Source organism: Salmo salar, chromosome 11 (assembly GCF_965601325.2).
Source record: "Salmo salar chromosome 11, fSalSal1, whole genome shotgun sequence".
Classification (NCBI taxonomy): Eukaryota; Metazoa; Chordata; class Actinopteri; order Salmoniformes; family Salmonidae; genus Salmo; species Salmo salar.
Genome location: NC_138301.1, coordinates 112,953,008 through 112,976,481, shown reverse-complemented (window position 1 = coordinate 112,976,481; position 23,474 = coordinate 112,953,008). Strand labels below are relative to the sequence as shown.

At 41.5% G+C, this 23,474-nt stretch overlaps 1 protein-coding gene across 1 annotated transcript; it reads left to right on the top strand.

Annotated features, from left to right (window-relative positions):
- The first annotated feature begins 1,916 nt into the window (after window positions 1-1,916).
- On the top strand, window positions 1,917-22,918 carry LOC106563767 (sterile alpha motif domain-containing protein 9). Its single transcript, XM_014129612.3, has 11 exons — window positions 1,917-2,041; window positions 5,114-8,293; window positions 8,657-8,694; window positions 9,045-9,109; window positions 18,789-19,003; window positions 19,196-19,449; window positions 19,691-19,825; window positions 20,002-20,134; window positions 20,446-20,475; window positions 21,521-21,788; window positions 22,129-22,918. The coding sequence occupies exons 2-11, from the start codon at window positions 5,350-5,352 to the stop codon at window positions 22,133-22,135; spliced, it is 4,089 nt and encodes a 1,362-aa protein (XP_013985087.3). The 5' UTR covers window positions 1,917-2,041; window positions 5,114-5,349; the 3' UTR covers window positions 22,136-22,918.
- Window positions 22,919-23,474: the final 556 nt, after the last annotated feature.

The window sequence follows — 23,474 nt, the reverse complement described above, 5'->3', positions numbered from 1 at the left end:
CATATAGTATTATGTGACTAAGTAAGTATTGGTGCTGTTTGAAAAATGTCATCTGGGCAGTTTAGAAATGTGAATAATAAACCCACACATCTGTAGGCCAAGGAACAGGTCAGACTGGTTTAGGTATACTTCCCTCTTCTTCGCTGGCGACATGCAGCGCTCTCTACTCCATTACTCTAAAACCATATTCCAATATAGTTGCTGTTATGTTTTAAATCTGCTGCATTCATACGTCAGTGAAGTTAGTGTTTAAAATTGAACCAGCAACATGATTCAGTGTTTTTAAAAACATTCATATTTGTAGTTTAAGAACATATAACAAAGCTATATGTCCATGATCGCAGACATCGAAAGCATTCTATGCGATTATCTGAGGACAGCGCCCCGCTTACAAAAGCATACAAACATTTTCAAGCCAAGTAGAGGAGTCACAAAAGTCAGAAATAGTGATAAAATTAATCACTTATCTTTGATGATCTTCATATGGTTGCACTAACAAGAGTCCCCGTAACACAATAAATGTTTGTTTTGTTCGATAAAGTCCCTCTTTATATCCAAAAAACGTTGTTTTGTTGGCGCGTTTTGTTCAGTAATCCACTGGCTCAAAGGCGGTCAAAACATGCAGATGAATACATCCTAATAGTACCGGTAAAGTTCGTCGAAACATGTCAAACGACGTTTATAATCAATCCTCAGGTTGTCAATTGTCTAAATAATCGATAATATTTCAACCGGACAATAGCATATTCAATAGAAAGGAAAAACAACGAACGGCGCGCAATCATTCTTCCTCATTTTTCAGAAAACAAGCCTGAAACAATTTCTAAAGACTGTTGACATCTAGTGGAAGCCATAGGAACGGCAATCTGAGTCCTGAGCCATTAGATACTGTATAGGCATTCAATTGAAAACTATACACATCAAAATATCCCACTTCCTGGATGGATTTTCCTCAGGATTTCGCCTGCCATATCAGTTCTGTTATACTCACAGACATTATGTTAACAGTTTTGGAATCTTTAGAGTGTTTTCTATCCAAATATACCAATTATATGCATATCCTAGCTTCTGGGCCTGAGTAACAGGCAGTTTACATTGGGCACCTCATTCATCCAAAATTCCCAATACTGCCCTCTATCCCTAAAAAGTTTTAAGAACAAATTATTTTTTACAATGACAGCCTAGGAACAGGGGGTTAACTGCCTTGTTCAGGGGCAGAATAACAGATTTTTACCTTGTCAGCTTGGGGATTCGATTTAGCAATCCCCATGCTGACTACACTAGCAAAATTTTGAAGTAGTGGAACACTAAAATAAAGTGTGGGGAATAACAGTAGTGTTCTTGCTGACAAGCACAGTAACTACCCTATATTTTAGCCCATTGTTAAGAATGACAATTGTTCCACTGATCAGACTAAATCAAGTAAATAGATAATTAAATCTCCAGATGACAAGATTACATAAATCTGCCCCTAAACCCTAAACAACAGTTTTATTTTATTTAGTGTCCCCCCTCTAGAGTCAAGTTTACACTTTTGGGTTCACAATATGTTTGACAAAATTATTTTAAATTACAAATCAGGTCATCCTGCCAAACTTCCCTGCTAAAATATACTGTAGGTCTGTCTGCTTCCTTTTCGTTGTCACAACCAAAACACCAATCACCAAACGAGGGGACTAATGCAAGTGTGGATTAAATCGACTTTACTACAAGCTGTTAAAAGGCTGCATTCTGCAATAGGGACTGAAGTAACAGCAACCTAATTTTGTTGACAATGTTGAACATAAAACAGTGCTACTCTTTTTAGAGTTGTATTAACTCAGCAGAGAACGTTCTCTCACCATTCAGTGCAACTCAAATCTTGAGGGGCGTTTCTATAAAACATGCATCCAATCCCCTTGATCCCTTCCGTGGAACACAGTGAGTGCTGTGGCAAGGAAGAACAAGTTTCAACTCAAGTTTCAACTCAGGGATTGCACTCCTAGCAACAGACCAACGAACAAATACGGAAGATTATTTTAACAAAGTCATGAGGAATAAGGTATTTAAAATGCTTTCTATCCCATTTATTCCGAAATTCTGATGCAGAATATAAGTATTTGACTGCCGCATTTACATGACAACTGTAAATGATCTGTTGATAATACGTTTTTCTTCATCACTCCTCCATGTTTATATTTTTTCAAAACAATAGTGAACATGAGATGTCAATAAATGTACTCTAAAAAATAAATATATATGTAAGGGACAATCACCGAGGGGCTATGGGTTCTATGGAAAATAATGAATGAGGTGGAAGGTGTGTTGCACAATGGATTAGTCATCATTTTCTAATAGATGAGCGCATGGGCAGGAAGTGGTGACCAGAAGGCCCCAATCTCACACACACACACACACACACACACACACACACACACACACACACACACACACACACACACACACACACACACACACACACACACACACACACACACACACACACACACACACACACACACACACACACACACACACACACACACACACAGAGAAGTTTCACTTACACTCACAAACAGAGCACAGAGGAGAATGACCACTCAGAGAAACAATGGACATTGACTTTAAAAAAGAAGGAAAATAAATTAATTGGGACTGGAATTGATTCAAATATCTTACAGGTTGAAAATATTGGATAATGTTAAAAGGTGACTGGAGTCAAATGCTTAAGGATGAGATGTTAGTTTGTTGTAAGGTAAATTAGGACTATGTCTATTAGGCTCTGAGGATAAGGCCTTGGGGCACAGGTGTGGGCTCATTCCACAGGGTTTCTGCTGGTTTTTGCTCCTCCCTTGCACCTGACTGATGAAATTATGTCACTAATTAGCTGGTTGTCTAGGTCTTCTTATAAAGGAAAAACCGTACGTTGGGCCCTCCGTGGAAGGATTTGACGCCCCTGCCTGTAGGAGATTGATGGTGAAATATTATGATGTTGAAATAATAATAATAATAATAATATGGCATGCTGAGAGGTGCGGGGGGCCGCCTTAATCGACATCCATGTCTTCGGCACCCGGGGAACAGTGGGTTAACTGCCTTGCTCAGGTACAGAACGACAGATTTTTACCTTGTCAGCTCGGGGGTTTGATCCAGCAACCTTTCGGTTACTGGCCCAATAGGGCCCCTTGTAGTGGTCTACGGTGGAAGCTCTGGCCTGGATGATCCGAGATGGCACCAGGTGGAACGGGAGTGAGCATAGCCCACCTATTGTTAAGGCCCTTATCGCTGAGGTAGAAGAACTGTCCATAGCTATAAACTAACCCGGTGATAAGGTTGAGCGCCGTTTACCAGATCTGGAGGAATAATAGACAAGGAATAACGTTGGTACGCAGGTTCGAGCTGAGTTGTTAATCTTGCAGAGGTGTTATCCTAGTCTGACACCTTCCATGGAGTTGCATTGTTTTCCAGAGAATGCATAGAGCCCAGAGTTGATTATTAATTTAACACCATGGCTATAATTTAACACATTTGCTGCTAGAAATGAGTTCAATTTCAGGTAGAAATGTGTTCAACATCCAGTTAAGTAGATAACAACTTTACTAGATAGCTACAGTAGTTGCCTAAGTAACCAAACAGACTTGCTAGTTTACCTAACCAAACCATCAGTCCTTGCTTACTATTATGAAAATTGAATTCAACAATGACAATGTTTTCAATTAAACTTTTGCCTTCAAAAGCAGCTCAAACAGAACATGTAAGAATGAAGCCATTGAATTCTACTGTGCTGATATGCTGTGCGTTTTAGTGCACGCTCTAGAATGTCCTTTAAGTCAATTAGAAACGAGTATTCAGCAATGCCATGGTATAAATATATTTATAAACTGGATGGTTCAAGTCCTGAATGCTGATTGGCTAAAAGCCGTAGTATATCAGACCGTATACCACAGGTATGACAAAACATTCTAATTACATTGGTAACCAGTTTATAATAGCAATAAGGCACCTCAGGGTTTGAGGTATGTGGCCAACATACCATGGCTAAGGGCTGTGTCCAGGCACGCCGCATTGCATCGTGCCATATCCTGGCCATATTAATTTAAATATAAATACATGTATGTGAGCTGAAATGGTGAATTAAGGCCAGGATTTTTTATACATTAAAAAAATGTATTTTACCTTTATTTAACTAGGCAAGTCAGTTAATTAAGAACAAATTCTTATTTCAATGACGGCATAGGAACAGTGGGTTAACTGACTTGTTCAGGGGCAGAACAACCGATTTTTACCTTGTCAGCTTGGGGATTCTGATCTTGCAACCTTTCAGTTACTAGTCCAATGCGCTAACCACTAGGCTACTTGGATTGCTTTACAAGTTTAAACACTGGAACACAGGAATGTGTGATGTTGTAGCCTGAGGGCTTTTGTAGGTTATACATTTAGTTGAATGATTTAACATTTGAAAGTCATTAGCCTATTTCTATCATCTACAGAGCCTACACTTTCTATCTGTTTATAACTTCTAACACAGCTGGGATATAACCTACAGTATGAGTACTGGTCCCACTGGGCACACACTGGTTGAATTCAACATTGTTTCTATGTCATTTCAACAAAATGACGTTGAACCAACGTGGAATAGACGTAGAATTGACATGTGGGGTGCATTCATAATATCCTGGAAAAGTAATGGAATTTGTTTTATTGTGTTTTCCAGGCCTAAAGTTAAACAAAAAAAAAAGTTACATATTTGTGAAATAACATATGTCGAAATAGTCTAGACTCTATTTTCCCTATCCATATTACATTAAATGTTATATGAAATTATCATGAAATAGCCTAGCTGAAAGATGTCATGAGTAATGTTACACGACGTAGAATTGCAGGAAATTAGCATCAAAACAACATTTTCCTAGGTAAACAGAACTACCAAAATATGTCCAAATGCAGGCTCCGGCCAGCATTTTTCCTTCCAACCTTCACCAACTTATTTGGTATTTCACAATAGCTATTTAAGTCAGTGGAACAATTCGCATTCCTTACAATGGGCTAAAATATAGGGTAATTAGTGTGCTTTTGTCAGCAAGAACAACTTTTGACTGAAATGCTGTTTGTTTTCTAAATGTTGTCCTTGTAGATTTGGACATGACAAGAAACAATGCGACAAACTGGAGCTGCACTGCACTACTGGAACAACACTCTTAAAAACGTCAATACAGAACAACTTACCTGATCTGTGATGCCCTATGCTGCCACAACTTACATGCCACAGGAATGCTCAGCCTTCTCAGGAAGAATCACATGCACATAGCACAGAACAACTGGTCATGATAAAAAAAAACTGTTTTCCTTCACTGTTAAAACACTGCTGTTATGGCTGGCAAAGTAATACTAACCCTTCCCAAGGCAGGAGGGGGTGGAATTCCCCTGGAGAGTGAATTCAGGGACTCACTCTCATTTCTAGATGTTTTGAGCGCAAATGAGTTTGAAGGAGAGCAAATCGAACCAGCAGTTGCATTGGAGACGGAGTCAGATTTTTACAAGGGAACCCCACCCAAATGGATTAACTTTTACCTGGGAGATGAGAAGGCAGACTCTGATAGCAGTGCCACACCTACAGAAAAAGGAAAGGCTGTTGGTATTATCAAGAGGGAAGGCTATGAGGAACTTAGGGAGCAGATTATGGTACTTCAACAGAGCCACTGGAGCACAACCACCGTTAATCTCCAGCATGAGACAGGCAGTGGGGGGACCACCCTGGCCATGCAGGTACTCTGGGACTTGAGGAAACAGCTCAGATGTACTGTTCTGGTCAACCCTTCTTCTGACAAGACGTTTAATGCCAAACAAGCACAGAAAGACCTCAGTTTAGATACAAAGGCAATTGCCAAACAGGTGATAAGACTTTTCAAAACAGGTGGTCCAGAAAAACAGAACACTGTGCTCCTCTTTCTGGACAACGAACACCTGAATAATTCTCTACAGGACAGCCTCACCAGAGAAATTAAAGAGCAAAATATACATGCCAAATTCCCTGTGGTCATTATCATACATTGCATGCGCAAGGTCAGCCTTGGTGAAAATGCTGATGGGAAGACTATAGAGGAAGGAAGAAGACACCAAAAACAAGAAGGAACAAAAATCAAAGAAAAAAACAAAACCAAAAAAGAGACAATTTCCAAGACCAAATTGACCCTCAGAACTCAACTGTCAGACTCAGAGAAAGTAATCTTTGAAAACAAAGAAAAAGAGCTGCGAATGTACCACAGACAGAAACTAATCATGTTTTACAGCTTTAACATAATGAAATCTGATTTCAGTAAAGAATATGTGAGAGAAACGCTTTGTTCAGAAAAAGGAATGAAAATCATTTCATTTACGAAGACAAACAAAACATCTGGCAAAACCAAACTTTTTGCATTTCTTGTGCTGCTAAATACCTATGTTCCTGGCTCCTATCTGTTGCAGTCACAGTGTGAAGCATTTCTCAGGCATACAGACTCTTTGGAAGAGGGGGGAATGCAGCCTTTCAGCGATCTCATGGTGGCATTCTCTAGGAAGAAGGGAGAAGACAAGCATGTTCACATGGCACACTCACTTATAGCTCATCAATGTGCTGAGTTACTGGCCAAGGCTGGTGTGACCAGGAGTGAGACGATACTGGACTTTCTGAGGTTTGTAACCAAAGCTCAAATCCAGCTATCCTTGTTCCAGTACTTCAAAGACATGCTAACTAAGAGGGAAACAACCCCAAAGGGACAGGAGAAGTTTTCCAGATTGATCCAAGATATTGAGGACAAAGAAGGCGTTCACACTTGTTTAACTGTCTTGAAAAATGCATCAGATACATTCATGCTTGATCCGTTTTACCCCCAAGCTCTTGCTCGCTTTTACTACATCAAAGTGAGGGACTATGACAAAGCTGAGAAGGAGGCTAAAGAAGCTAAAAGGAGAGAGCCCAGAAATTCATTCATTGCTGATACACTGGGACAAGTCCATAAGAATCATTTGAAGACCAAACCGGTGTCATCATGTGCAAGATACATTTTGTCCTATGCTGAAAAGGCCATCAAGGCCTTCAAACAGGAGGAAGAGTTGGCTGAAAAAGAAAAAGGAACTGGCATAGAAGATTACAGCATCTTTAACAATAGGGGGCACTTTGGCTTTTTGCAGGTTGCGAACACTGTTTTTTATTCCCTTACCAAGATCACCCAAACATGGAAAAATCTTCTCACCCAGAAAACATCAGCAGAACATCTTCCTCAACTATTTAAAGATAGAAAAATCGAGAAGTACAAGCCTCTCCTCGCCAGTCTCAGAGATGATGTTGAAAGGAAATGGGAGTTTTTTGAGAGGTACATCACTTACTCTGAGCCCAGTACCTTAAATGACCAGCCACCATACTTCCAGCAAGATATCAATGATTGCTATACGAAGTACACGAGTACCCCCAGACCGTTCCATGCACAGAAACCAGGGGGTATGCAGTTTCAGAAACTTCAAGAGAAAAAGGCCTCTACCTTTCCTGGACTGCTCTCCTGTGTCAATCAAAACACCAGTAAGTCTGAGTTGCAACACATCACAGAATTGTGGAGAACAATCTATGATCAAAAAGAAACACGTGGCAATGTGAACATTGCCTGTAATTACATCCTGGCCAACATCATCCAGACCAATGGGCCAGTGACATTTCCAGAACCCACAATTCTACCACAACTAAGAGCCATTCTTCAGAAGTTCATGAAGGAAGACAATAGAGAACTCTGGACCCCAGAGTTTTGCCTCCTTGTCCTGCTACTATTTTGGCCCGAGGAAGCAAGAGAGGAGGATGGCACCAACGACATTGACTTCAACATGTATGTTGAGCTTATGAAACATGCATATAACAACAAATACAAGAAGTATCTTCGATCCAGAGAACTTGTGTCCCTGTTCTTCCTGGGAAAGGGTGACGGTTTGAGAAGACTTGTTTTCAAATTTAAAATAAACAACCAATGTGAACAGTCTGAGACGGAGGAGAATCCAGGGCAGAGTTTTCAAAGCCAACTTCTTCGTGTCAATGGAGTGGTCAGAGAGCATAAGGCATTTGTCCATATTGCAGACAAAGAGATTGAGATTTGTCCCAAAAAACAGGCCAGTGTGTGGAAGGATGGCAACATCTCATTTTACCTTGGCTTCAATATCAGTGGCCCTGTGGCTTTTGACATAAAGTACACAATGCCCACAGTGGGATCTGGAGCAAATGTTCAGAAACAAATGGATGATGCCATTGGATCAGAGGAAACCATGATAGAAGAATCAAAAACATTAAATCAAGGTCAGTCATACCTTCACTTGTATTAGATCTGTTCCACATGATGGGTCCCGTTTAAATGTTAGTAATTTGTATAAAACTTTATGAGTTAAATGTTTACCTGGTAATGCGTGACTCCTTCTTGTTCATGTTACCCAGACTTTGGGGGAAATTTAGGTGACTTAATGACAAATTAATATACAGATGGATGTTAGTCTTATACAGAACATTATGTGAACATGAAGTAAATATCTCGATTTATATTAGACATTAATGTTAGACATTTTACCTCTTTTGGTAGCAGAGCAAATATCGTTTTCTCTGATTAGCCATATGGTAAACTACTCATCAAAGGTGTACATCATGTGAAAACATTTACTATTTCAGGGATTCCAATGGGCTGTAAGACTTGTAGACACATTCAGGTAAGTAAGAAAATATACATTTTGGGTCCCTGACATCGCTGCATGTTTGGAGTCAATTCCATTATAATTTCAGTAAATTTAATTTAGTTGCAGTTCACTCCCTGAATTGACTGAACTGAAATGCAAGTAACCCCGACCCTGCTACAATCAATCAATCAATCAATCAATTCACTTTTTATACAGTTTAAATGTTGTTTACAAATGTGTCTGTCACAAGGTGCTTTACAAAACCTAAGCCTAAACTCCAGGGAGATCAAGCCATTTCCACATATGCTAGGACAAATTAGTTTGGTCGGAGGAAGGCCTTTAGGAAACCTTTAGTGACCTGAACACCTCCCCCACCCCTCCAGGACTCCACAAACTGGCTTCAGGTTCGACCATCAGTCTCCATGGAAGGAGGAAAGAAAATGTACAGGTAAATCTGCAGCTTCCTTTTATCCATGTTCATAGAATAAGCACTTGTCCAGGAGAAGAGGGTGAAGATGAATATTGTGTATACATGAGTATCATAACCACAATATTTGAATATTCTGAATAATGCTGTGCATCTAGTCAAGGATGGTTATGTCTGGTGATGCTATGTGTATCTCAAAGTTACATCATCCCACTGGGCAAAAACTGGTTGAATCAACATTATTCCCACGTCATTTTCATCAAATCAAACTTTATTTGTCACATGCGCCGAATACAACAAGTGTATACCTTACCGTGAAATGCTTGCCTACAAGCTCTTAACCAACAGTGCAATTCATGAAGAGTTAAGAAAACATTTACCAAATAGACTAAAGTAAAAAAATAATAATAAAAAGTAACACAATAAGAATAAAAATAACACAGGGGGTACCGGTACTGAGTCAGTGTGCGGGGGTACAGGTTAGTTGAGGTAATTTGTACATGTAGGTAGTGGTGAAGTGACTATGATAATAAACTATAATAGATAATAAACAGCCAGTAGCAGCAGTGTACAAAAGGGAAGGCTCAATGTAAATAGTCCTGTGGCGATTTTATTAATTGTTCAGCAGTCTTATGGCTTGGGGGTAGAAGCTGTTGAGGAGCCTTTTGGTCCTAGACTTGGCGCTCCGGTACCGCTTGCCGTGCGGTAGCAGAGAAAACAGTCTATAACTTGGGTGACTGGAGTCTCTGACAGTTTTATGGGCTTTCCTTTGACACCGCCTATTATATAGGTCCTGGGTGGCAGGAAGCTTGGCCCCAGTGATGTACTGGGCCGTTCGCACTACCCTTTGTTGCACCTTACGGTCAGATGCCGAGCAGTTGCCATACCAGGCGGTGATGCAACCGGTCAGGATGCTCTCGATGGTGCAGCTGTAGAACCTTTTGAGGATCTGGGGACCCATGCCAAATCTTTTCAGTCTCCTGAGGGGGAAAAGGTTTTGTTGTGCCCTCTTCACGACTGTCTTGGTATGTTTGGACCATGATAGTTTGTTGGTGATGTGGACACCAAGGAACTTGAAACTCTCGACCCGCTCCAGTACAGCCCCGTTGATGTTAATGGGGGCCTGTTCGACCCGCCTTTTCCTGTAGTCCACGATCAGCTCCTTTGTCTTGCTCACGTTGAGGGAGAGGTTGTTGTCCTGGCACCACACTGCCAGTTCTCTGACCTCCTCCCTATAGGCCGTCTCATCGTTGTCGGTGATCAGGCCTACCACTGTTGTCATCAGCAAACTTAATAATGGTGTTGGAGTTGTGTTTGGCCACGCAGCATTGAGTGAACAGGGAGTACAGGAGGGGACTAAGCTCACACCCTGAGGGGCCCCAGTGTTAAGGATTAGCGTGGCAGATGTGTTGTTGCCTACTCTTACCATCTGGGGGCGGTCCGTCAGGAAGTCCAGGATCCAGTTGCAGAGGGAGGTGTTTCGTCCCAGAGTCCTTAGCTTTGTGATGAGCTTCGTGGGCACTATGGTGTTGAACGCTGAGCTGTAGTCAATGAACAGCATTCTCACATAGGTGTTCCTTGTGTCTAGGTGTGAAAGAGCAGTGTGGAGTGCGATTGAGATTGCATCATCTGTGGATGTGTTGGGGCGGTATGCGAATTGGAGTGGGTCTCGGGGGTCCAGGAGGATGCTGTTGATGTGAGCCATGACCAGCCTTTCAAAGCACTTCATGGCTACCGACGTGAGTGCCACAGGGTGGTAATAATTTAGGCAGGTTACCTTCAAATCAAATCAAATGTATTTGTCACATACACATGGTTAGCAGGTGTTAATGCAAGTGTAGTGAAATGCTTGTGCTTCTAGTTCCAACCATGCAGTAATATCTAACAACAACAAAAAAGGGAATCAGTGGCAGCTAGTAGGCCGGTGACGATGACCGCCGAGCGCCACCCGAGCAGGAGGGGGAGCCACCTTCGGTGGGAGTCGTGACACAAGTAATATAACCTAACATTTTCACAACAACTACCTTATACACACAAGTGTAAAGGAATGAATACGAATATGTACATACAAATATATAAATGAGTGATGGCCGAACGGCATAGGCAAGATGCAATAGATGGTATAGAGTACAGTACATACATATGAGATGAGTAATGTAGGGTATGAAAACATATAAAGCGGCATTGTTTAAGTGGCTAGTGATACATTACATCAAGATGGCAAGATGCAGTAGATGGTATAGCGTACATTATATACATATGAGATGAGTAATGTAGGGTATGTAAACATTATATAATATAAAGTGGCTAGTGATAAATTGATTACATCAATTTTCTCATTTTTAAAGTGGCTGGAGTTGAGTCAGTATGTTGGCAGCAGCCACTCAATGTTAGTGATGGCTGTTTAACAGTCTGATGGCCTTGAGATAGAAGCTGTTTTTCAGTCTCCCGGTTCCCGATTTGATGCACCTGTACTGACTTCGCCTTCTGGATGATAGCGGGGTGAACAGGCAGTGGCTCGGGTGATTGATGTCCTTGATGATCTTTTTGGCCTTCCTGTGACATCGGGTGGTGTAGGTGTCCTGGAGGGCAGTTAGTTTGCACCCGGTGATGTGCTGTGCAGACGTAGAGCCTTCCGATTATGGGCGGAGCAGCTGCCGTACCAGGCGGTGATACAGCCCGACAGGATGCTCTCAATTGTGTATCTGTAAAAGTTTGTGAATGTTTTTGGTGACAAGCCAAATTTCTTCAGCCTCCTGAGGTTGAAGAGGCGCTGTTGCGCCTTCTTCACCACGCTGTCTGTGTGGGTGGACCATTTCAGTTTGTCCGTGATGTGTACGCCGAGGAACTTAAAACTCTCCACCCTCTCCACTACTGTCCTGTCAATGTAGATAGTGGGCTGCTCCCTCTGCTCTTTCCTGAAGTCCACGATCATCTCCTTTGTTTTGTTGACATTGAGTGAGAGGTTATTTTCCTGACACCACACTCCGAGGGCCCTCACCTCCTCCCTGTAGGCCGTCTCGTCGTTGTTGGTAATCAAGCCTACCACTGTATTGTTGTCTGCAAACTTGATGATTGAGTTGGAGGCGTGCATGGCCACGCAGTCATGGGTGAGCAGGGAGTACAGGAAAGGGCTGAGAACGAGCACAGGGACTATGGTGGTCTGCTTGAAACATGTAGGTGTTACAGACTCGGTCAGGGAGAGGTTGAAAATGTCAGTAAAGACACTTGACAGTTGGTCCACGCATGCTTTGAGTACACATCCTGGTAAATCATCTGGCCCAGCGGCTTTGTGAATGTTGACCTGTTTAAAGGTTTTGTTCACATCGGCTACCGAGAGAGTTATCACACAGTCATCCAGAACAGCTTGTGCTCTCGTGCATGCTTCAGTGTTGCTTGCCTCGAAGTGAGCATAAAAGGCATTTAGCTCATCTGGTAGGGTCGCATCACTGGGCAGCTCACGTCTGGGTTTCCCTTTGTAGTCCGTAATAGTTTTCAAGCCCTGCCACATCCGACGAGTGTCAGAGCCAGTGTAGTATGATTCAATCTTAATCCTGTATTGACGCTTTGCTTGTTTGATGGTTCGTCTGAGGGCATAGCGGGATTTCTTAGAAGCGTCCGGATTAGTCTCCCGCTCCTTGAAAGCGGCAGCCCTAGCCTTTAGCTCGATGTGGATGTTGCCTGTAATAGCTTCTGTTTGGGATATGTACGTACGGTCACTGTGGGGATAACGTCGTCGATGCACTTATTGATGAAGCCGGTGACTGAGGTGGTGTACCCTTCAATGCCATTGGATGAATCCCGGAACATATTCCAGTCTGTGCTAGCAAAACAGTCCTGTAGTGTAGCATCTGCGTCATCTGACCACTTCTGTTTTGAGTACTTCAAGGTACTTCCTGCTTTAGTTTTTGCTTGTAAGCAGGAATCAGGAGGATAGAATTATGGTCAGATTTGCCAAATGGAGGGCGGTGGAGAGCTTTGTATGTGTCTCTGTGTGTGGAGTAAAGGTGGTCTAGGAATTTTTGTCCTCTGGTTGCACATGTGACATGCTGGTAAAAATTTGATTAAACTGATTTAAGTTTGCCTGTATTAAAGTCCCCGGCCACTAGGAGCACTGCTTCTGGGTGAGCATTTTCTTCTTTGCTTATGGCCTTATAGAGTTGGTTGAGAGCGGTCTTAGTGCCAGCTTCGATCGGTGGTGGTAAATAGACTGCTACGAATCATATAGATGAGCACTCTCTTGGTAGATAGTGTAGTCTACAGCTTATCATCAGGTACTCTACCTCATTCGAGCAATACCTCGAGACTTTCTTAATATTAGAAGTCATCAATGTGATGACGTTGAATCAACATGGAAAAGTGATTTGATTTGCAAAAAGTCATCAACGTAATGGAACTTTGTCATTTTTCACCAAACCAAAGTCCAATGACATTGTGTCATTTTTTTGTTGACATCACATTGAGTTCATGTTAATTGACAACTCAACCAAATGTTAATCAAAACTAGATGTTGAATTGACATCTGTGCCCAGTTAGATGTATTAAAGTCCTACTCCAGTCTCCTTTTCAGCTCATTTATCACCTGATTTACTTAACAAAAGGCATTGTCCCTCAAGCAAAGAATGTTTTTCATCGACTACTGCTCAGCCTTCAACGCCATAGTGCCCTCCAAGCTCATCACCAAGCTCAGGGCCCTGGGACTCCTCCCTCTGCAACTGGATCCTGGTCTTTCTGATGGGCCTCCCCCAGCTGGTGAGGGTAGGCAACAACAAATCCTCCATGCTGACCCTCAACACATGGGCCCCTCAGAGGTGCGTGCCTAGTCCCCTCTTGTACTCCCTGTTTTCCACGACTGCGTGGCCGTACACGACTCCAACACCTTCATTAAGTTTGCTGACGACACGACAGTGGTAGTAGACCTGATTACCAACAATGATGAGACAGCCTATAGGGAGGAGGTCATTGACCTGGCATGCCAGGACAACAACCTTTCCCTCAACTTCAGCAAGATAAAAGAGCTTATCGTGGACTACAGGAAACGGTGGGCAGAGCACGCCCCTATCCACATCGACGTGGCTGTAGTGGAGCGGGTGGAGCGGGTTGAGAGCTTCAAGTTCCTCGGTGTTCATATTGTACAGTGCCTTGCGAAAGTATTCGGCCCCCTTGAACTTTTCGACCTTTTGCCACATTTCAGGCTTCAAACATAAAGATATAAAACTGTAATTTTTTTGTGAAGAATCAACAACAAGTGGGACACAATTATGAAGTGGAACGAAATGTATTGGATATTTCAAACTTTTTTAACAAATAAAAAACTGAAAAATTGGGCGTGCAAAATTATTCAGCCCCTTTACTTTCAGTGCAGCAAACTCTCTCCAGAAGTTCAGTGAGGATCTCTGAATGATCCAATGTTGACCTAAATGACTAATGATGATAAATAGAATCCACCTGTGTGTAATCAAGTCTCCGTATAAATGCACCTGCTCTGTGATAGTCTCAGAGGTCCGTTTAAAGCGCAGAGAGCATCATGAAGAACAAGGAACACACCAGGCAGGTCCGAGATACTGTTGTGGAGAAGTTTAAAGCCGGATTTGGATACAAAAAGATTTCCCAAGCTTTAAACATCCCAAGGAGCACTGTGCAAGCGATAATATTGAAATGGAAGGAGTATCAGACCACTGCAAATCTACGAAGACCCGGCCGTCCCTCTAAACTTTCAGCTCATACAAGGAGAAGACTGATCAGAGATGCAGCCAAGAGGCCCATGATCACTCTGGATTAACTGCAGAGATCTACAGCTGAGGTGGGAGACTCTGTCCATAGGACAACAATCAGTCGTATACTGCACAAATCTGGCCTTTATGGAAGAGTGGCAAGAAGAAAGCCATTTCTTAAAGATATCCATAAAAAGTGTTGTTTAAAGTTTGCCACTAGCCACCTGGGAGACACACCAAACATGTGGAAGAAGGTGCTCTGGTCAGATGAAACCAAAATCGAACTTTTTGGCAACAATGCAAAACGTTATGTTTGGCGTAAAAGCAACACAGCTCATCACCGTGAACACACCATCCCCACTGTCAAACATGGTGGTGGCAGCATCATGGGTTGGGCCTGCTTTTCTTCAGCAGGGGCAGGGAAGATGGTTAAAATTGATGGGAAGATGGATGGAGCCAAATACAGGACCATTCTGGAAGAAAACCTGATGGAGTCTGCAAAAGACCTGAGACTGGGACGGAGATTTGTCTTCCAACAAGACAATGATCCAAAACATAAAGCAAAATCTACAATGGAATGGTTCATAAATAAACATATCCAGGTGTTAGAATGGCCAAGTCAAAGTCCAGACCTGAATCCAATCGAGAATCTGTGGAAAGAACTGAAAACTGCTGTTCACAAACGCTTTCCATCCAACCTCACTGAGCTCGAGCTGTTTTGCAAGGAGCAATGGGCAAAAATGTCAGTCTCTCGATGTGCAAAACTGATAGAGACATACCCCAAGCGACTTACAGCTGTAATCGCAGCAAAAGGTGGCGCTACAAAGTATTAACTTAAGGGGGCTGAATAATTTTGCACGCCCAATTTTTCAGTTTTTTATTTGTTAAAAAAGTTTGAAATATCCAATACATTTCGTTCCACTTCATGATTGTGTCCCACTTGTTGTTGATTCTTCACAAAAAATTACAGTTTTATATCTTTATGTTTGAAGCCTGAAATGTGGCAAAAGGTCGAAAAGTTCAAGGGGGCCGAATACTTTCGCAAGGCTCTGTATATGTGCTTTCTTGAGCAGGGGGACCTTGCGGGCGCTGCAAGATTTCAGTCCTTCATGGCGTAGTGTGTTACCAATTGTTTTATTGGTGACTATGGTCCCAGCTGCCTTGAAATCATTGACAAGATCCTCCCGTGTAGTTCTGGGCTGATCCCTCACCGTTCTCATGATCATTGCAACTCCATGAGGTGAGATCTTGCATGGAGCCCCAGGCCGAGGGAGATTGACAGTTCTTTTGTGTTTCTTCCATTTGCGAATAATCGCACCAACTGTTGTCACCTTCTCACCAAGCTGCTTGGTGATGGTCTTGTAGCCCATTCCAGCCTTGTGTAGGTCTACAATCTTGTCCCTGACATTCTTGGAGAGCTCTTTGGTCTTGGACATGGTGGAGAGTTTGGAATCTGATTGATTGATTGCTTCTGTGGACAGGTGTCTTTTATACAGGTAACAAACTGAGATTAGGAGCGCTCCCTTTAAGAGTGTGCTCCTAATCTCAGCTCGTTACCTGTATAAAAGACACCTGGGAGCCAGAAATCTTTTTTTGATTGAGAGGGGGTCAAATACTTATTTCCCTCATTAAAATGCAAATAATTTATAACATTTTTGACATGTGTTTTTCTGGATTTTTTTTGTTATTCTGTCTCTCACTGGTCAAATCAACCTACCATTAAAATTATAGACTGATCATTTCTTTGTCAGTGGGCAAATGTACAAAATCAGCAGGGGATCAAATACTTTTTTCCCTCACTGTAACCATTAACTTCTAGTATAGCAAGTATTTCGAACTAGAACCCAACACTATAATGAACATGTGTATAACTTGCACCGTTATGCAATTAGTAAGAGAATAGATACAAATAGCTAATCCTGGTGAACAATCTTCTTGCAGTAATTTATTGAGGCAAGTAGATCAGGGTGGAACACGATCATATGCTATGTGTATAGTGTAAATAAAACTTCCAATAGACCTACTCAATAATAAACGTATAGTCAATCAAAGAATTACTCTGTCAAACGAGGAATTAATTTACTCAATTTAACCAATACGATTTATTAGTCACAAAATAATTTACATTCAATTAGTGTACATGAAATACACGATAAATTACAGAATACACAGAGTAAATTTTTGAGCGAATTCACTGTCCTTTTAACCAAATTCAAGCAGGAACTCTCCCCCAACCTGAATTAACATGTATTTGCTAGTTAAAACAAAAGGCAGGATCAACACTCATTCTCTAAACGAATCACCACACCTCAGAACTTTATGATAGGTGTGCACCACTGTTTCCCCGTAACAATAAATCCATAGCACTTACAGTACAATGTAACATATCAATATTCATAGATCTTTATGAGCTCTTGAAATAATCCAAATGACAATTTCATTCACACAGTAACATTCATTTAAGCATTTAAAATGTTCATCAGTCTTCACACCTCTCCTGGCATCAGTGGCATCAGTGAATGTCTCATCCCGGAGGTTGCCACCGCAAAGGTGTGGCTGTCTCCTGTGATATCCAAATATACGAATCATGATTGAGTCATCATGCTGGGCCTCTGCACCAGCAAGTCTCGAGTATCACTTTCTCTCATTTTCCACCAACACCACTAAGGAATTAACATGGTCCACACACACCAACACAGTCGTGAAGAAGGCATGCCAATGCCACTTCCCCTTCAAGACGCTGAAAAGTTTGGGGATTGGCCCTGAAATCCTCAAAGTTCTACACCTGCACCATTGAGAGCATCTTGACTGGCTGCGTCACCGCTTGGTATGGCAACTGCTTGGCATCTGACTGCAAGGTGTAACCGATGTGAAATGGTTAGCTAGTTAGCGGGGTGCACGCTACTACTGTTTCAATCGGTGACATCACTCGCTCTGAGACCTGAAGTAGTTGTTCCCCTTGCTCTGCAAGGGCTTTTGTGGCCCGATGGGTAACGATGCTTCGTGGGTGTCAGTTGTCTATGTGTGCAGAGGGTCCCTGGTTTGAGCCCAGGTAGGGGCGAGGAGAGGGACGGAAGCTATACTGTTACAAAGGCACTACAGAGGGTAATGCATATGGCCCAGTACATCACTGGGGTCGAGCTCCCTGCCATCCAGGAGTCAGAGGAAAGCCCTAAAAATGGTTAAAGACACCAGCCACCCAAGTCATTGAATTTTCTCTCTGCTGCTGCCTTGCATGTGGTACCAATGCACCAAGTCTGGAACCAACAGGACCGTGAACAGCTTCTACCCCCAAGCCATAAGACTGCTAAATAGTCTAGGTTGCTATTAGGTTAACTATCTGCATTGACCGTCCATTGCACTAACTCTTTTGACTCATCACATACGCTGCCGCTACTGCTTATTTACCTCTACCCATTGTGTACATATCTACCTCAATTACCTCGTACCCCTGCGTGATGACTTAGGGTACTGGTAACTCATGTATGTAGCCACGTTAGCGTTACTCATTGTGCATTTATTCCTTGTGTTATTATCTTTCTGTTATTTTTCTGTTTTTCTCTCTGCATTGTGGGAAGTAAGTAAACATTTCACTGTTAGTCTACACCTGTTATTTACAAATCATGTGACAAATAAAATTTGATTTGATTTGCAGCAAGGGGGGAGGCCGATGACATCACAAATCCCCATCAGACCAACTCCTTGAATACCCTACTCATTGGTAGTTTACAGTTGTGTGTAAAAAAAACACTATTTTGGTCTAAGCTAAAAAATTGACCATTTGGTGTGTGTGCTTTACTGTATTTATACTTGGGATATCACTTTTCAACAGTAAAAGTACAAAAAAAATCCCTGGAGGACATCTTTAATGATACAAGATAAGAGCTGCATGTACAGTAAGAGATGTCTGAAGGATATAAAGCTGTCCGTTGGTCCAACCACTTCATCCTTTGACATGTTTTGCTTGACTTTTTTTGTTACCTCAGGCACCAGTCTCCCAAAGGGTGCTATGAGTGCACCGTGTCTGGACTTCGCTGGGTGTGTGAGAGCAATGTCATTCTGAAGTACCACTACAGGAACTGGGAACCCTACAGTCAATTTCTGAAACGCATGCAGTACACACAAGGTGGTCCATTGCTGGACATCACTATGGAGTTTGGTGAACTGGAGGAAGTTCATCTGCCACACTTCATCTGTTTAGGTCAAATAATATAACATATTCCGAAAAAAATTGTTGTGTAATTTAACTTTTAAAAAATTAACAAAATAAAAGTTTATTTGTTTTATTTGAGTTCAAGCTCATCTTGACTAAAGGACTTAACATTGTTCTTGATTGTGCTGAATTAATAATATAAGATTTTTTTAATTCTCTCCAATTGATTGTGTTGTGCAGGGACCAACCCTTCCCTGGGGAATGACATGAAGATTCTTCATGTAGACGAACATGGAGAGTCTTTAGAGGAAGTGCATGAGGTCACCCGATTCCATGTTAAGCTTCTTCGTCCTAAGTTCTCATCTTTTTCACTGACCTTTCCCTATTTTTGGGATGTAGAAGTACACTGTAATGTGGTGCTCTATCTGGCAGTGAAAGAGGAAACACTAATTTCACGGCTGTACCTGCTCCTGAGAAACTCCAGTCAACAAGAGGTAAGGCACCAACCATCATTAAGTGTCTATGTTGACTGTTAGGCCGGGATTCAATCCAATTGTGCTTGTAGACAATGCCACGTTCCCGGAGATCACATTCAAGGTAAACGCAGCATAGGTCGGTCATTACCTTTTTAAATGCCATCTTTAAATATTTGTATTCACAGACTTGCATGATCAGAGTTGCATGTTGTTGTGTGAATTATTGGGCAGACTTACTGCTCCATTGTTCATTTTATAGGCTGTGCAGAAAGAGGAGGAAGATCAGATGTCCAAAGGATATTCCAAATTTCTCCTGTCAAGTCCAAATGGCCCCCTAAAGCTGAAAAGTCATTTTGCGCTCCAAAATCCCCATGCCAAATCTATCAAACCACAGGTGCTGTTTTAGCAGATTAGGCATATGACTCTGACATTTAATTCAAAGTTCTAATATTTTTATCTATTCATTAAGTTTGACCTCTTTCTTTCTCTCGCTCTCGTTATCTCATATTCTCTTCTGTTTGTCTTTTTTGTTTCTGTCTCATTCGTTGCACCATATGGCCGTCCATACAGAAGATTCAGCTGTTACATGAATACATCGAACCAAGCCGTTTTAAGATGGTTATGGATAATACAGGGATTGACATTCAGATGGCGTTAATCGGAGATGATGGAAATACAGTATGGGACGATATACTATCAAAAGGTAAGCGATAGATGCCACTCATAACTTACATTTTTGGACAGATACTATTAAAACCCTCTACAGTCTAGGGGGGAGTCTCATCTTTTGATAGAGGGGTCATAACGACCAAACCATTTGGGCGCTGCAGACGTTTTCGTGAGAAGTCTTATTTTCAGGATGTCTCGTGGTCTGACAAACACCGCTCTAGCGCTGCCACCTTTCATCTAACTTAAACTGACGGCTTTTGATGAGGACTTTTTTATTACGCTAATTAGACTCTAGGGGGTTAAAGTTTTAAGATGTATTATCTTTCTTGTTTGTTTATTTTTCAGATGAATACAACGATGCCACTCATTCAATGTGTAAGTTTGTTTTCATGAGTCATAGTCAGTGAGGCGCAAAGCTACAAAACATTCAGAACATACAGAGCATTCAGATAGAAATATGTTATGTATACTGAACAAAAATATAAACTCAACAATTTCAACTGTTTTACTGAGTTAGTTCATATCAGTCAATTGGAAATCAGTCAATTGAAATAAATAAATTAGGCCCTAATTTAGGGATTTCACATGACTGGGCAGGGGCACAGCTATTGAAGGGCCTGGGGGGGGGGGGGGCATAGGCCCAGCAACTTGGGAGCCAGGCCCAGCCAATCAGAATTAGTGCTTTATTACAGAAATAAATACTCCTCAGTTTCATCAGCTGTTCGGGTGGCTGGTCTCAGATGATCCCACAGGTGAAAAAGCCGTATGTGGAGGTCATGGGCTGGCGTGGTTACACGTGGTCTGCAGTTGTGAGGCCAGTTGAACATACTGCCAAATTCTCTAAAACGATGTGCTTATGGTAGAGAAATTAACATTAAATTATCTGGCAACAGCTCTGGTGGACATTCCTGCAGTCAGCATGCCAATTGCACGCTCCCTCAACTTGAGACATCTGTGGCATTGTGTTGTGTGACAAAACTGCACATTTGAGTGGCCTTTTATTGTCCTCAGCACAAGGTGCACCTGTGTAATGATCATGCTGTTTAATCAGCTTCTTGATATGCCACAGCTGTCAGGTGGATGGATTATCTTGGCAAAGGAGAAATGCTCACTAACAGGGATGTAAACAAATTTGTGCACAATTTCAGAGAAAGTAGCTTTTTGTGTGTATGGAACATTTCTGGGATATTTTATTTCAGCTCATGAAACATGGGACCAACACTTTTTACATGTTGCATTTATACTTTAGTTAAGTGTAGAACAGATAATGTAGGATAGGAAATATTTTCAGCTCTATACAAGACATAACTATCAAAAGGAATGGTAACTGGAGAGACCTCAAGTGGTTAAAACAGCTCTAGAAACTTCTGCTGCAAACCCTAACACCATATACTGTATATTAATTGATTTCTTCCCCCAGCATTGACATCAAATGTGAAGTTTCTAAAGAACCACAGAGCTGAAATCATTCAGAGGGCCAAAAATGCTATGTCAATAGCAGATGCTCTGCTTTCAAAAGACATGATTAGTTGGGAAGATTACTCGAAAATAGAAGTTGAAAAAACTGTTCAGGACCAATTTAGGAAACTACTGAAATATGTGATTAAAGAACCAAAGGTGGCGTCTGCTTTCCTCGAAGTCTTGAAGAAACAGAGTCCCTATCTCATTGAGGACTTGGAAAAATCTGGGTAAGAGAAAGTTACCCTACCTTCTACATGTCAATTTAAAGGTAAAATACAGTTATTAAGATCGAAGAGAAACAAAACATTTTTGATGGTTAAAGGAGGGAACTTTGCTATCATCACATGTCTTTATTTGTTACATTTAATCCATTCTTCTTTCTCTCTGCCTCCTCCTCTTTCCTCTCTCTCTCTATCACTCTCTGCCTCCTCTTTCCTCTCTCTCTATCACACTCTGCCTCCTCCTCTTTCCTCTCTCTCTCTATCACTCTCGGCCTCCTCCTCTTTCCTCTCTCTCTGCCTCATCCTCTTTCCTCTATCTCTCTCTGCCTCATCCTCTGACTTGCAGAACCTAATCCAAAAATGCTAACGTCTGTGTCATAGTGGTTAAATATACTTCACGAGATCAACCCAGTAAGGAAAGATTGAAGCTGACCAAATGAAGGCACTGATGATAACTTGGCCAAGGACCTTCCTCAATTAATTTATGGTTTTGATTAAATAAATATGAAAACGCCTCTGGATTAACTGATATAAAAATTGTAATTACACAGGCATAACCTCACAGCCCAGTCATCACCTCTCCAGCATCTCTGTATTGTCCTGGACCACTGAGTCATATAATGTTCTGACTTAGGAATGGATAAGCAGCTGTCGTTCACAGCGTCATATTCATACCAGAGCCTGGTACAGAAGCTCTGATTAGAAACAATGTCAAAAATGGACTGTAACTGAAAAGAAAATGTGTTTTATTGATACTGTGTTGTCATGAATTGATGGTCTTATATTATAAACATTGCTTTTATTAGTATTTTTGGTGTTTGATTCTATGTTTTCTATTTGAAGTAGTGTATTCATCAGACCCTGTCACTCAATCAAATGGTATGCCATATATTTATGAAGTAGATTTCTGTTGATAAAGTACATTTTTTTTATGTTGATGATGTTTTTAATGACATGTATTTTATTTTCTATAATGCTGTAATAGATCTGCTGTGATGGATTTATGATTTATACATTTTCAAAGACTCCAGATGTGGTTAGGGTTTGGCCCGGGATAGGCCGTCATTGTAATTAAGAATTTGTTCTTAACTGACCTGCTTAGTTAAATAAAAGGCATATAAAGTATATCATATATGTATTGGATAACGGCACAATCATTTGGGCTTGGGCTTATTAAAAGTCAATGTAGGGCTCATAAAAGTTATTTAATATGTGGCTCATCAGGCTCTGCTAGCATCAGATTTGAATTTTCATGCTGATCAAAGCTCTAATCAAATCCAGACATTTATATGCTTTATAATGCTTCATAATGCTTTTGAATGACACTTCCTGTTTTGGCGGGAAATACCGGGTTAGATCCTTTGCTATGAGACTTGAAATTGAGCTCAGGTGCATCCTGTTTCCATTGATCATCATTCAGATGTTTCTACAACTTGATTGGTGTCCACCTGTGGTAAATTCAATTGATTGGACATGATTTGTAAAGGCAATCACCTGTCTATATAAAGGTCCCACAGTTGGCAGTGCATGTCAATGCAAAAACCAAGCCATGATATATGACTAAGGGACGGGTGATATTTGACTAGGGGAGGGGGGATATTTGACTAGGGGAGGGGTGATATTTGACTAGGGGAGGGGTGATATTTGACTAGGGAAGGGGTGATATTTGACTAGGGGAGGGGGGATATTTGA

Excerpts from the sequence above, each read along its gene's own strand:
- LOC106563767 (XM_014129612.3), top strand. The coding sequence starts at position 5,350 with ATGGCTGGCAAAGTAATACTAACCCTTCCCAAGGCAGGAGGGGGTGGA. Across the intron at positions 19,004-19,195 it reads GCCACACTTCATCTGTTTAG|GGACCAACCCTTCCCTGGGG; the intron begins GTCAAATAATAT and ends TGTGTTGTGCAG. Across the intron at positions 19,450-19,690 it reads GAAACTCCAGTCAACAAGAG|GCTGTGCAGAAAGAGGAGGA; the intron begins GTAAGGCACCAA and ends TTCATTTTATAG.